At 38.2% G+C, this 14,505-nt stretch overlaps 1 protein-coding gene across 1 annotated transcript in view; it reads left to right on the plus strand.

Moving 5' to 3' along the window:
• Positions 1 to 11,583, plus strand: part of USP10 (ubiquitin specific peptidase 10) — a 47,719-nt gene extending 36,136 nt beyond the window's left edge. The window contains exons 8-14 of the mRNA XM_063168122.1: positions 705 to 808; positions 1,510 to 1,609; positions 3,964 to 4,144; positions 6,809 to 6,974; positions 8,585 to 8,729; positions 9,804 to 9,869; positions 10,469 to 11,583. Coding sequence (XP_063024192.1) covers positions 705 to 808; positions 1,510 to 1,609; positions 3,964 to 4,144; positions 6,809 to 6,974; positions 8,585 to 8,729; positions 9,804 to 9,869; positions 10,469 to 10,656 — 950 coding nt within the window. The 3' untranslated portion in view covers positions 10,657 to 11,583. The remainder of the gene's footprint in view (positions 1 to 704; positions 809 to 1,509; positions 1,610 to 3,963; positions 4,145 to 6,808; positions 6,975 to 8,584; positions 8,730 to 9,803; positions 9,870 to 10,468) is intronic.
• The last annotated feature ends 2,922 nt before the right edge of the window (positions 11,584 to 14,505 follow it).

Raw genomic sequence — 14,505 nt, forward strand, 5'->3', positions numbered from 1 at the left:
GAATAGCATATTTTTTGATGCAAATAAATGATCTTAAAGGTTTCAGTTGTTTAATCTTCATTTTAAGCCAAGTCTGTTGTATTGCAAACTTGTAGAAACAAGCACATTCCTGAAACTATTCTTTATGTAACATGATAAGGAAATATCAGGAGGAGCTGGTTGTTCCAGTGATTTCCAAACAGTTCAGACATTTCTGTGGTTTCTTTCTGTGAAACAAATCTTACTGGCTTATGCAACTTATTTTACTTGTAGGTCATTTTCTTGTGTAGTTTTCAAGTACAGTTCTGAGGCCTTGTATTGCCATTAGTGGAACATTTTGTCAGGCTGTTCTTGGGGTTTTTATTCTGCAGTGAGCAAAAGGGATCTGTTAGAAATGCAGATACACAGAAGGTTTAAGGATGTGTTCTTCAAAAGAAATGCAAAAATGCAAATAGCACTAAAAGTGTTCTTTTATGATGGCTGTTGATATTCTTGTTAATCTCAGAACTTTTCCTATCTGTGAGTTTATGCAGGGTGATATGTTTTAAAGCAATGAAGGTTGTGTCTTGTAACTTCTGACCTCAAAACTCCAAATTACAATTAAACCATTAGTAAAAAAAGTGCTGGACTCCAAAACTAGTGATGTGTGAAGAGACTATTAAGCTGTAATGTAAAAAATCCCTTTTATTTATTATTACTTACATGAATTCTCTTTCACCTTGCAGCTTTAGGTGATAAAATAGTGAGAGACATCCGACCAGGAGCTGCCTTTGAACCAACCTACATTTACAGGCTCTTGACAGTCATAAAGTCAAGTCTGTCAGAAAAGGTGAGACTTCAAATCCTTGACTGGTGCCACTGCATTGCAGGGCAGTCCCAGTCCTTAAAACTCTGCAAAAAACCTCAGATTCTGCTCAAATGCCACTGAAATCGGCTCATTGAGAGCTCATTAATGAGGCTCAACTGTCTTGGGACCTGCATTACAGGAAAATCTTAATTACAGGTCTGGCAGTTTGATATGTCAGAATAGTGGAAAAATTACTGTTGGAATAGAATATCTCTTTTTATAATGGAGTTACCAATTGATTTACATTTAAGAAATGAGCAGCTGTTCATTTTTATGGGGAATTCAGCTAAGACTGATTGAAGGTCAGGTTTAATTTCAATAGAAAGAAAAGATAATAATTCAAACCATTCTTTGATTTGGCCTTGGCTTGACAGCAGCTTTTAAGAGTGGCTGTAAAAGAAATGGAGAGAAAAAAATTCCAGCTCACACAGTAAATGGAATTTGTATGGAGAAAAATGCAGAATTCTTGAAGCCATTGTAGAACTGATGTGTGTATTTACTGCTTAACTGGGTAAAAAAAGAGTTTGTCTTATAATAAAATTTAAACTTTATTTGACATAACTTTAGACTGAGTAGTTGCTAAATTAGTAGGACAATGCTGGATTTGTTCAGTGTCATGAACCTTCTGTTAAAAGGAAACCATGAAAATATCATAGAATTAATTGAAAAAAAAATTTGTTCAGGGCAGGCAAGAGGATGCTGAAGAATACTTGGGATTTATCCTCAATGGACTACATGAAGAAATGCTGACCCTCAAGAAACTTCTCTCTCCACATAATGAAAGTTAGTGGATTTTTTTTTTTTAATAGCAACCAATTAATTTCAAATATTGTTTTTTTGGGTGATTCCATAATAGAGTAGTGCTTGGAGTAGAGGTTGAGATAGGGATAGAATATCATGTTTTAGAGGATTTGGACATAAGCAAATAATATTTTGGTAAAATCTGGATACAGAGAGTCCAGTCTGCCCAGTTTATGAATGATCTGAGCAGTTACTGGGTTTCTGGAAAGGCATCATGGCTCTGTCAGTGCTCTGCATTGTAAATCACATCCCTTTCTCCTAAACAACAAAACTCAATATTACACATTTTCCTGAGCCCAGCTGAGCATTATCTGGGGCTAACTCCAGGATCAGTGCTATCATTTATAACACATGCAGTGTCAGTGATCTTTGACTCTCCATGGGAGTTCAGAAGTACATCAGTGTCTTTTTCACTGATCTATAAACCAACTGTTAAAATCTTTCTTTTTCTATCTAATACAAACCAACAGTAAATTATATAAAAATTCTTACTGACAAAGTTGGAGAATTTGCTTTGAAAGAATTACTAAAATTTATATGCTGAGTAAAATGTCATTTTAGTTTATTTATAGAGGCTTTAGCTTGAACCCCCTTTACAAATAAAATCCTGCAACCCACAGCCAAGTAAGAATTCAGATCACTAGTTACCATTTTCTCTTTAGCAGGGTACATTTTTTAGGATATAAAATCATGCCATATTTTGTTCCTTAGCTCTGTGCAGTTCATAACCTGAATTTGGCACAGGCTGAAAAAATATTTGCTGAGCCTTGGGTTCCCTGTAAAATACCTGTGCAGAAAAGGAGTTGGATTTAATAATGGCAAAATTCTGCTGCCAGAATAGCACTTGGCTTTCTAATTTTCTGCCACTTAAGTTTGCTACTAAAAATATATCAAATTTTGCTATTTACATACAGTCATCAGTGAGCTGCCTTCTGTTAACACAGGGATGTGTCATGCAGGGAGCAAAGCTGGAATGTGCTTGTTCTTTTTTAAATCAAAAATTTTTTTTTTAAATTAAAATTATTATGGGGGTTTTCTATGGGATTTACTGAGAATTATTTAGGGATTTTTTAGGGATTTATTTGGATTTTTTGGAAATTTTTAAGGGATCTTTTGGGGATTTTTTAGTGAATTCTAGCAATTTCTGGTGATTAAAAATTTTTTGGGGATTTTAAATGGGATTTTTGAGATTTTTATGGGATTTTTTAGGATTTTTAAGGATTTTTTTTGTGATATTTTTGGGATTTTTTAGTGAATTTTAAACAATTTTGGGAGATTTTTTAGTAATTAAAAAAACTTTTAGGGAACTTTTTAGGGATTTTTGGGATTTTTAATGGGATTTATTAAGATTTTTATGGGATTTATTGGGAGTTTTTTTGGAATTTAAAGTGGATTTTTTGGGGACTTTCTGGGATTTTTTTAGTGAATTTTTAAGAATTTTTTGGGAGATTTTTTGGTAATTAAAAAAACTTTTAGGGGATTTTTTTAGGGATTCTTTAGAGGTTTTGGGGCATTTTTGGGGGAATTTATAGGGATTTATTGGGATTTTTTGGGTGAATTTTTAGGGGACTTCTTGGGATTTTTTTGGTGATCTTTAAGCAATTTTTGAGAGGTTTTTTGGTAATTAAAAAATTTGGGGGAATTTTTTTAGGGTTTTTTTGGGGTTTTAAATGGGATCTATTGAGATTTTCTATGGGATTTATTGGGAGTTTTTTGGTAATTTTTAAGGGATTTTTGGGGACTTTTTGGGATTTTTTAGTGAATTTTTAGCAATTTTGGGAGATTTTTTAGTCATTTTAAAAAATTTTAGGGGATTTTTTTAGGGATTTTTAGGGCTTTTGAGACATTTTTTGGGGAATTTTTAGGGATTTATTGGGGGTTTTTGGGGAATTTTTAAGGGATTTTTAGGGGACTTTTTGGGATTTTTTGGTGAATTTTTAGCAATTTTGGGGGATTTTTTTAGAGATTTTTGGCTATTTTTGGGGGGAATTTTTAGAGATTTATTGGGAGTTTTTTGGGGACTTCTTGGGATTTTTTTAGTGAATTTTAGCAATTTTTGGGAGGCATTTTGGTAATTTAAAAAAACTTAGGGCATTTTTTAGGGATTTTTAATAGGATTTATTAAGATTTTTAATGGGATTTTAAGAGGATTTTTAGACGGTTTTTAAGGGATTTTAATGGAATTTTTGGCGGATTTTTGAAAACATGTTATCCTCAATTATTTATATTGGCGTTTTTGCCTTTTATATTGATTTTTTTTACCTTTCACATCCCTTATCTGCCTGGATCTTTATTTATCAGTGTGTCTGACCCTGTGTTTTCCCTGCTCGCTGCAGAGGTGTCGCTGTCCAACGGCCCCGAGGCTCAGAGCGTCCCCAGGGAGGAGGAGCAGGAGGAGCAGGGCGAGGGCAGCGAGGACGAGTGGGAGCAGGTGGGACCCCGCAACAAATCCTCGGTCACTCGCCAGGCTGACTTTGTGCAGACCCCAATCACTGACATTTTTGGGGGTCACATAAGGTACAGTACTTCTTTTTACAAGTTCTTGGCTTGAAGTGGTGGAATCTTTGAAAATGTCTTCAATGAAAAGTGTGTTGTGAGGTCCCGAGCCCTGAATTGCATGGAATTCAGCAAAGGAAAAGGGCTTCCCTAATTTTAGGAGTTTTTGCCTATTTTTATGACCTTTGAGGAATCTCATCTCATGTTATAACTAAGGATACTGAGAAAGAATGAGATTCACATTTTTTTATCTTTAAGATTTAAGACATCTTTGAAAGTGTCTTAAATGAAAAGTCTGTTGTGAGATCCCAAGCCCTTGGGGGTCACATAAGGTACAGTACTTCTTTCTACAAGTTCTTGACTTGAAGTGGTTGAATCTTTGAAAATGTCTTCAGTGAAAAGTCTGTTGTGAGATCCTAAGCCCTGAATTGCATGGAATTCAGAAAAGGAAAAGACTTTCCCTAATTTCAAGTTTTTTTTACCTATTTTTATGACCTTTGAGGAATGTCATGTTATAACTAAGGATACTGAAAGAGACTGAGATTCACATTGTTTTATCTTGACAGTAAAACAATGAATTCAAACATAAAACTTGGGAATTTTAGGTTTTTCAGACCCTTCATGCCTCCCAGAGAAAGCTGTGGTTAATAGTAAAGAAATGTTAAAGGCAAAAGAAGTCTGGAAAAATGTAAATTGTTACAGGATGTTACTGGAATGAAAAGAATGGGCATATCACTTCTGTGCAGGTCTGATACCAGACAAAGGCAGAAAGGAGAATCTGAATGTTTTTTGGAAAGGAAGCCTCCTGACTTGTTTGGAGAAATGTATAATTTAAAATGAAAGCAAAGTAAACACTTGCTAAAAACACACAGCAAAACAAAACTGCTAGACTAGAAGAATTATTTTTAAATTGGAGACAGACACTTAATTGCTGGTGTTTGACTCTCTGTGTTGCCAGATATTGAGTCTAGAAGTGTGAATAATGTGGGCTAGTGCCTTCTGCCTTGGAAATGCTCTGAAATTATTTATTCTTCTGGGTTTGGAGCCAGACAGCTGGTAAATAAAATGATATTTTCCATAGAATTTGGCAGACAGATGTTTGTAGGTATTGATGGAATCCTGCATCAATGGTTCACATACCCAAGGTGCTGTTAATACCCCAGGTGTATTTACCAGAATTTATCACTATTGTTTAGATATCTACATAATTCCATCAGTTTTTATATTAAAAATACTGAGATGATGGCAGTTTTCTGTACAAGTCCATAAAAATGAAATAAAGCAAAGGTAATAGTGGAAAAAGGGAAAACATTGCACTGAGCAGCTGAAGCACAGGATCCAATCCAACATCTGCTGGCACCACATCCACTTTATTTATCCTTCCCACCACAGGAACAGCATCCCCTGGGATGTGGGAAAGCTTCATCCTCAGGGGCGGAGATAGGAGGGGCTGAATATAAAACTGCCAGTAGAATTCCACTAAATGGAAGCTTCAGGAACTGGAAAAATCCAATGGGAAAAGCAGTGAGGAAAAGATGATTTCAATTGGCATCTTCTGTCTGGGGAAACTTCAGGCTTGGGAGTTTTTAGGCTGTCCTTGAGAGGTTTGAGTCTATTAAATGTCTATTTAGGCTTAATTACTTCAAAACCCCAGTCTGTAAAGCCTTTCTTAGCAACATGAGGCTTAAGTGGGGAAGTACAAAGTTTTCCTGGGAATTCTTACAGTGCTTGAGTAATTTTTCATTGAAAATGATTCATTTTCCCACATCCAGCTGAGATTTGTAATTATTCTAATTAGGGGCATGGTTACAGAGAAATCATAGCCCAGTGAAGGTTTTGCTAGCAAATCAATTTCTGCATATCTTGTGAAGAAAATATCCTGAAGAGGTGTTAAAATGTAATTTCTGTTTTTTAAAACAAAGGTGCTGCTGTTCATGCATTCTCTCCCTCTAAAGGACATATTTGCCAATATTAAGCTGCATTGGCTTTGTGTTGGTGCTTCAGGGCTTTGCCTGAGTAAAAAGGGCTCTTTTCATTATTCTGAACATGAAAATTAACCTGAATATTAACACTTCCTTCCTGACCTGGAAATATTCCAGCATGGCCAAATGGGTCAGAGCTGTGTTAATTATAATTCTGCTTTCAGTATATAACAACATAATAATTTATACACATGGACAAAATCTTGGTACAGAAAATGATGGGAAGAAAATGAACTGCCAATCCTCAGTGGAGCATCGTTTATATTTTCTATGGCAAGATTTAAGCAAACACTATAAAATCAGTATAAAATTTGTTTTAGAGAAGTGACTGAAAAAATGGTGTAATTTTTTTGGAGAATCTGGAATCAGCTGTGATTTTTACAGTACAACACAGATAAGCACTGGCACTTTGCACTTGTGAAGAGCTGTTGGAAAACTAAACTAACAAAAAGAGCCAGGAGGTGAATTTTTTTAAAATGCTTATCAAAATTTTCAGTCTTTTTCTTTAAACTTTGCATAAATAAAACAGTTCAGTTACATTCAGAATACTTTTAGTAGATGAAAATAATTTAAATTGGGATAAGTTGTTAAAACTTAATGTTAAATATAAATTGAGTTACTTAAGTAACTCATTCTTCCTTGAAGGTTCTATCTGGTTGAAAACCACTCTTTATTTCATTTTGATTCCTTTTTTTCTCCACAGATCTGTAGTTTACCAGCAGAGTTCCAAGGAATCTGCCACACTGCAGCTTTTCTTCACCCTGCAGCTGGACATCCAGTCGGACAAGATCCGCACGGTGCAGGATGCCTTGGAGAGCCTGGTGGCCAGGGAGTCTGTGCAGGGCTACACCACAAAAACCAAGCAGGAGGTGAGTTCTGCTCACCCCTCCCTCACAGGCAGCTGCTAAACTTTGCATTTAAAAGGGTTTTCCTAGAGCTCTGGCTTTACAGAGAGTTGTTGGAGCATGCTGTAACAAAAGAGGCACAAACCTTTTCAGTGTCCTGGAGCAGTGAGGTGTCAGCTCTAAAACAAAGCCAGGCCTGTAAATAGTTAAGGTTTGAGTTGATGTAATAATTTATTGGGGATTTTAATGTAGAATATACTATTCTCCATATTAATATTATAGTAATATTATTACTATTAATATACTATTATTACTATTAATAATATAAACATTAATAGGCTGAACTATGGTAAAAATACATAATATTATCTTCAATATCATTACTTACTGATTCCTGGGGATTGCCAGATGCTGTTAGTAAAGGAGCAGCTCTTCAGAGTAAATACTTTATATTTTACATATAATACATGACAGTAATAACTGCAATAGAAAAGTACTTACAAGAGAGAAAAGCATGCCTTTGGTTTGGCACTTTGGAGGATGATAATTGAACTTCCCTCACTAAGACCTTGCCTTGTTTCCTGTGTTGGATGATAATAGAGGCATCTCTGGTGTGCAGGGATTGTCACCTGGGAATTCTGTGTGCACTGTTGGTAACTCTGGAATTGTAGGTGTTCCTCTGACTTTGATGTCTGTAAGTTTTCAAAATCCTCCAAGTGAGAACAGGATTAGATAAAGAAAGGTTCATTTCCCTTGGAAAGCTAAAGATGGATAGCAGAAATTTGTTTACCTTGAATATTCAGAACACATATTTCTCCAGTTGTTTTCCATGTGAAGAAAACATTTGCAAGCTGATTATGATTTACCACAAATATCTTGCTTTGCTTGCCATTCATTTTCTCTTTTTTTACTGCAAATAGTTTAGAGTTTTTGACTGGACAACCCAGTGCTGGGTTGGAAGAAATTAGTTAAGTGCTTTGTGATATTTCAGAGTTTGGATGGAAATACAGGCACCCACAGTGTCTTCCAGATCTTTTTTTCAAAAGAAATTCAAATTGAAATAGTTGTTTTTGTATTAAAATTGTAGTAAAAACACTGAACATATTGTCTGTAGAACCTTGGAGAGAGATAATACTTTTCCCCCATGAGTTTCTATTCAACACATAGGTTCTAGCAGAATGAAGCCATGTATTGAAAAATAATATGATCATGGTTACCAATAAAGAGATTTTTCTCAAAAAATGAAGAGAAACCTTAAATAGTTATTTTGAGAAATATTTTCATGTCTTCATTTCTAGGAAGGGAAAACATTTTTGTTCTACAGTTCTGAGCTCAGCTCCTGGTTTCTAGGCAGAAATTTTGTGGATTGTTTGGTTATAATTATATAAAAATCACTATTTAGTAGAGAAAAGTTTGGTCATAACGCATATTTTTCTCTTTGAATATATTGAGTTCTCCTTTGAAACAGTGATAGGATTGAAGATCCAGTGGGCTTTAAGTCACAAAGAAGCATTTATCATAAATTAATACTGCAATAATAACAAATCTGGAGGATTTGCTGCTAGTGTATTTAAAATTAAATACTTAAATTTAAAATTATATTAATTTTAAAACTTAAAATGAAATGCTCTCAGGTGGAGATCAGTCGAAGACTCACCTTAGAAAAGCTGCCCCCTGTTCTCGTTTTACACCTCAAACGCTTCGTGTATGAGAAGACTGGAGGATGCCAGAAGCTGATCAAGAATATTGAATATACTGTTGATCTGGAAATCAGCAAAGGTAAGAGATTTAGGAACAGAATTCCCCTCTCCTCATGGGAAACAGAATGTTGTACTTCCTGTAGTGTCTGTGTTTTAATTTGCTCCTACACAAGATTTTGTTCTCATCATTGTATGAAAATTTGGTCATTTTGTTGAATATTTTGTGGGAGTTATTTATGCTCGAAGATCTTATTGCCTATGAAGTCCCAAAGGTTTTGGGTTGGCCAAATGAGAATTTCTTGTGGGATTTTAGAGTAAGGATATAGGCTGCTGAGGACAAATATGGGAAGTGATCTTCTTGGATCTGTGTCCCTGTCTGTACAAGACTGTTGCCAATATTGGATATTTTTATCACAAATTTAATTCAGAGAAGTGTCAAATTATTTAATGAATGAGTGGCAGTTGGAAGGAAACTGGTGTTTTATTGAAAATGCAGCCTGAAGGTAGACAATCTATAGTGCAGAGGTTAAACAAGGATCCTTTGTTTAACAAGTATCCTAGGAGATACTGACTTTAAATAATGAGATTGGAAATTGTCCAGCATCTGAACCTGCCAAAATAATGCCTTTTGTTTGGAGCTGACAAATGGACTATTAGCCAGCCAGTAGCTCAAATAGGAATAAGTAAAATCAATGTATGCTCATATCTCAGCTGAGATCTGGACCTTGTCAGGTGGTGCCCTTTTGTTTTACTTAATATTTTATTGTGCAATTTTTTTTTAGGAATGTAAGCCTGACTTGGAATCTGAAATTGATTCTGTCATTCATTGACAGATTCAGAATGACAATTGATTCTGTCAAGGATCAAATCCTTCTAGGAGTGAAAGGGGGAAAATAGAATAATTGATTTTTTACTATGTCTCTTTTCCCTTCATTTTTGGTGGTACTTTTTTTAACCTTTCATAAACCACAGTATTGCAAACCTGCTAATTCACTCCCTTGATTACAAGCTATTAGAACCATGACTATTCTTTAAAGGCTGCAGAAGAAATTTCAATCAAATGTTCTCCTTTGTGACAGTGTTGATTTCTCTGGAAAATAATTGATCCTCTTGATATGGAAATTCTAATGTGTGGCTGTTTTTCCTCCCCTAGAGCTACTATCTCCTGGTGTGAAAAGTAAAATTTCCAAAGGCCAAAGAACCTACCGGCTCTTTGCAGGTATTTTATCTGTGTATTTATTTATTGTTTTATTTATCTGGGTGGTTTTATGGGTGTATTTTGCCTCTATTGCAAGTGCAGATTCTGCATATGGAATTATAGAAACACTGGGTTACATTAAGTGTTTTCTTTTAAATTTTGGGTGTGATATTCTTGTTTATCTCTGGTGAAGCTTTAAGGGTGATGGTGGAGGAAGGAGTTGGTTCTGATGGAGGGTTTGGATCCAGAACTTTATTCCTGGCACACAGGAATGCAGCAACAGCTCCAACAGAACAAAGGAACTGTGTGGTTACTGTTCCTTTTAACCCCAGGGAGAGGGGGAGGGAAGGGGTGGGGAAATCTCAGGGGACAAATGACACCTGGATAGCCCAATGTCCCCAGGGCTGAGAGGCATCTTTAGAACTCTGCCAATCACACGATGCCCTTGCTGGGCAAGCAAGGGGGCAAGGGGAAGGCGAAGGGAGAGGTTGTTGGCACAGCTGTGGGAGGAACTGGGACAGCTGAAACAGGCTATTACATCCCACTGCAACAATCAGGGGAGGGACCTGAGCTTGTGAGGTAAATGCCACCCCAACACCTCCCCCTGTGTGTCCCCACAGTCGTGTACCACCACGGCAACAGCGCCACGGGCGGGCACTACACCACGGACGTGTTCCAGATCGGCCTCAACGGGTGGCTGCGCATCGACGACCAGGCCGTCAGGGTCATCCACCACTCGCAGGTGGTCAAGGCGGCCCTGGAGCGCACGGCCTACCTCCTGTACTACCGCCAGGTGGACCTGCTGTGACCCCACTCCCCGCCCCGTAGAACGCCAACATCACTAACTTTTTCTCCTGTAAATGCTCTTTTGAGTGAAATCTTTTTTGGGTTTTTTTTTTGTTTTTTTTTTTTCTGTTTTTTCCCCCCTTTTTATTCTTTTTTTTTTTTTTTTGGTCCCCTCGCAACTATGGGATAGAGTGCTAAAGGAAGCTGCCGTTTGTGCACAACATGGTTTGTGTTGACTTTTTTGACTTTGCAGAATGAAGTCGCTCGGTTGGAAGCCTCGTGAATCACAAAAAATATGAAAAAAAAAGAAATAAAGTTCATCCGAGTTAATGCTGAATCCTAAGATAATAAAAAAAAAGGGGATTTGCATTGAATTCCCACTTTCTAATTGCGTAGTAGAAGAAAACCCTGCACCAGCAACAGAACTTGTAGATTTCTGTGAAAATGTTTTATCTTTACTTCAGTAAAAAAAGAAAAAAAAATTAAAAAAAAAAATAAAAAGCTCTCTCTGCTTCCCCAATAGTTTTTTGATAAGTGGTAAAATATGAGCCGATGTGTATGAGATGGAAATGGTCCTTTGTGCTTCAAAACATGTACAAACTGCAGAGTTGCTGGTTCCTGATAGGAAGACACATTTTAATAATTGTGCGATGAGAAACTGCTTAAGTACACATTGCAGATCAAATATTTGGAGTTAAGATGTTAGTCTATATAGATGGGTGATTGTAACTTTATTGCTATTAAGAAATTTCAAACTGCATTTATGCTTCTGTGTACATGAAATTAAGAAAATGGGCAAAATTATTAAGATTGATATTTCTTTAAGTCTGCTTTGTTTAATTTTGCTGTCTGCTCTCCTATAATGTTGAGTTCCTAATTGTACACAGTTTAGTGATACCTAGAAGTATAAAGTTGTCGCCCATCAATAAAAGTCACAAAGTTGGTTTAAGGTGTGTGTGTGTGTGGGTTTTGTTTTTCCTCAGGTGTGAATCCTGCCCTTGGAAACTCCAAAGGTTTCTGTGTAGCACTTCTCAAGGTGTAGGGAGCCTTCTCCAAATGAAGTGGAGATGATTTTTCTTTGCTTTTACAGCTTTTTGAAACTTCAGAAATGTTCCTGTTTTGCATTCAGGTGGAACTGAACTTGGAGGGGAGAGGGAAAGGGATGTGGTGGTCCCAGGGCTGAGCACTGAGCAGCCAGGAGGGGATGGAATTCCTTCTGTGTCCTCCTGGAAACCCTGCACTGTTATTTCTGAAGCAGATGATGTTTTGTTTGTCTCTTTGTCAGCCAGCTGACATTGCCCTGGAGAACTTGTGGTAAAAATATTTCCTTGATCAGCTTCCTGATTTCTTTAAAATCTCCTATCCATTATTTAATTCTCTGATGACAGTGGTGTTTTATCCTTATTTCATCATGGGATGGTGGAGGCTCCCTGGCTTGTCCTGACCCTTCTGCCCAGAGCTCTGGCTGCAGGAAGGAGCATCCTCCCAACCCCAAGGCTCTTTGGGCTGCTCCTGCTCTGCTGAATTACTTTAATGATGCTCTGGCATTGTTTTGGATGTCCAAATGTATTGTTATGGTTTTGCTGCTCATGCTATATTAGGATTTTCTTATTTACAGGTGGTGACTGCTCGTGATTTTGGTGACATTCCACCAATTTCAAAACAATTTTCTGTGCAAAGCTCACTTGGATTTTGGCTGTTTGCAGGGAAAACCTCAGCTCCTGGAGCTGAGCCTGCTGGAGGATTGGTGCTCCCATCTCTGTGATGGGGAATTGCCCCAGAGCCTCACTGGTGAGAAATGGAAAACTTGGGGGATTGGGAGGTTGTTCCAAAAAAGAAAGAAACCAGGTTTTGAACTTATTGTTCTGTGCTGGTTATTATTCACATCCTGTTTCTGGAACCTGGTTAAAGTGGTTTTCTTTCAGCAGAAATCCTGGTTTTAATTAGTCCTGTACCTCTGTTGGGTATTTAATTAGCTCTATCCCCAGTGCATTGTGAAAAAGTGCAATTCTGATAGTGCAGCTTAACCTGAACAGTGCAGAGAAAACTGATCACTAATTAATATATTACTTAATAGAGATTACATATATTACCATTTTAAGAAATGGCAATGAGTCATTGCCAGTTTAAAAATCAAGTGTTGAAATTGTCTCAGTATGAATTGACGTTGTCTCAGTGTCACTTAAAAGTGATTTTTTGCATTTTTTACTGAGGATATTACAAATGTATTTGTCACTAAAGTCATTCTTCTGCAGTGTATTAAAAAGGAAATAAAAGTATGTGGCAACAGTGATGTAGACACACAGCCACAATTTTTGTTTTCTGTAGTAACTCCCTCCATTGTTGCAAAACAAGAGCTTGCAGCTTTTGATCATTTGCTCTGGGTGTGATTATGTAAAACAAAAACCCCAACAGCCTCTGATACACTAAATCCAGTGGTTGTTTGCTGAAGTTCAGACCAGATTTTGAGAAATGTTTGGGATTTTTTTTCTTAATGAACAACAAGTCCTGAAATTTCCAAAATGAGAAACTGGATGTGCAGCTCCAAAGGGCTGTGGGGAAAACCTTGGTCCATGAGGGAGATGTGCAGGGGAAGGCATGGATGGGCTGGGGGAGGAGAGTTAATAAAGCCATGAGGCGTTTGGGGTGGGGGAAGGTGTTTTAAGTAGAAAACTGCTGTTTTCCACAATATCCTCTGGAGATGGTGTCCCCCAGGGCTGGGCTGGGCCAGGGCTGCTGCCAGGATGGATCCTGAGCTGTCAGAAGAGTTTATCTTCATAAATGTGCTCTGAATCTGCTGCTTTTCACTAGGAATGAAGAGGGAGCCTTGGGATGTGTACTGGATGTTCCCAACATGCTGGAGATTTGTGCAGCTGGGGGTTGATTTCAGGCTGTCTTAATGACCCAGAGGATTTTTTGGAAATCATTTCTATGGGTGAATAACCAGATGTGGTGGCTGCAGAGCTTGTGGTAGCAGTTCAGCTTCTGCTCTGGGGTGACATCTCCAAAGGTGGGTGCTGGGTTCAGGGTCCTGAACTGTTCCAGTCTGCAGATGTGACCAGGGAATCTGTGGGAACAAGGTGAGTGGTTTTCATGGAATCCCAGACTGATTTGGGTTGGAAAGGACCTTAAAACTCATCTTGTCCCAGCCCCTGCCATGGGCAGGGCCACCTTCCACTGGGCCAGTTTGCTCCAAGCCCTGTCCAGCCTTGCCCTAAACCCCTCCAGGGCTGGGGCAGCCACAGCTGCTCTGGACAGCCTGTGCCTCACCACCTTCATAGAAAAGGATTTTGTGCATTTCAGTTCATATTTTACTTGTACTTTGCGCAGTCAGTGGTGCCCCCTAAATTTCCTTAAATTGCTGCAGCTCTCATTCTTATTTCATTGTTTTACATGGACAGATTTATGGGGAGTTGTTTTCTTGCTCATCATCAGCTGCTGAAGCATTTGGGGGAATATTCTTGAGTATGAGAAGGTGGAGAAGCTGCAGATGGACCCGGGTGGTCAGTCCAGGCTACCCCAAAACAGGAGAGCAGCAAGAAAGAACAAACAGGGGGCTCACAGTGCCAGGTAATAATGATGTACGGGAATAAATCCATCAATGCCTGGATTTCCCTCCTGTGATTTGGATCCCCACACTGTTAATTCATCTGCTGGAGTAGCATGGTCAAGAGAGGGGCATCTCCACCCTGCTGGGGTGGTGGATGTGGCACGGATTCCTTGGCTCCCTCAGGCAAGGACAGCCCAGGCAGGAGGGGGATGTGAGCAGGCAGCAAATGGGGGGTGGGTGATTGCCCCAAACCTGAGCCTGGTGCCCAGCCCAGGGGGTGAATCCCCCAAACCTGAGCCTGGTGCCCAGCCCAGGGGGTGA

Source organism: Melospiza melodia, chromosome 13 (genome assembly GCF_035770615.1).
Source record: "Melospiza melodia melodia isolate bMelMel2 chromosome 13, bMelMel2.pri, whole genome shotgun sequence".
Lineage (NCBI taxonomy): Eukaryota > Metazoa > Chordata > Aves > Passeriformes > Passerellidae > Melospiza > Melospiza melodia.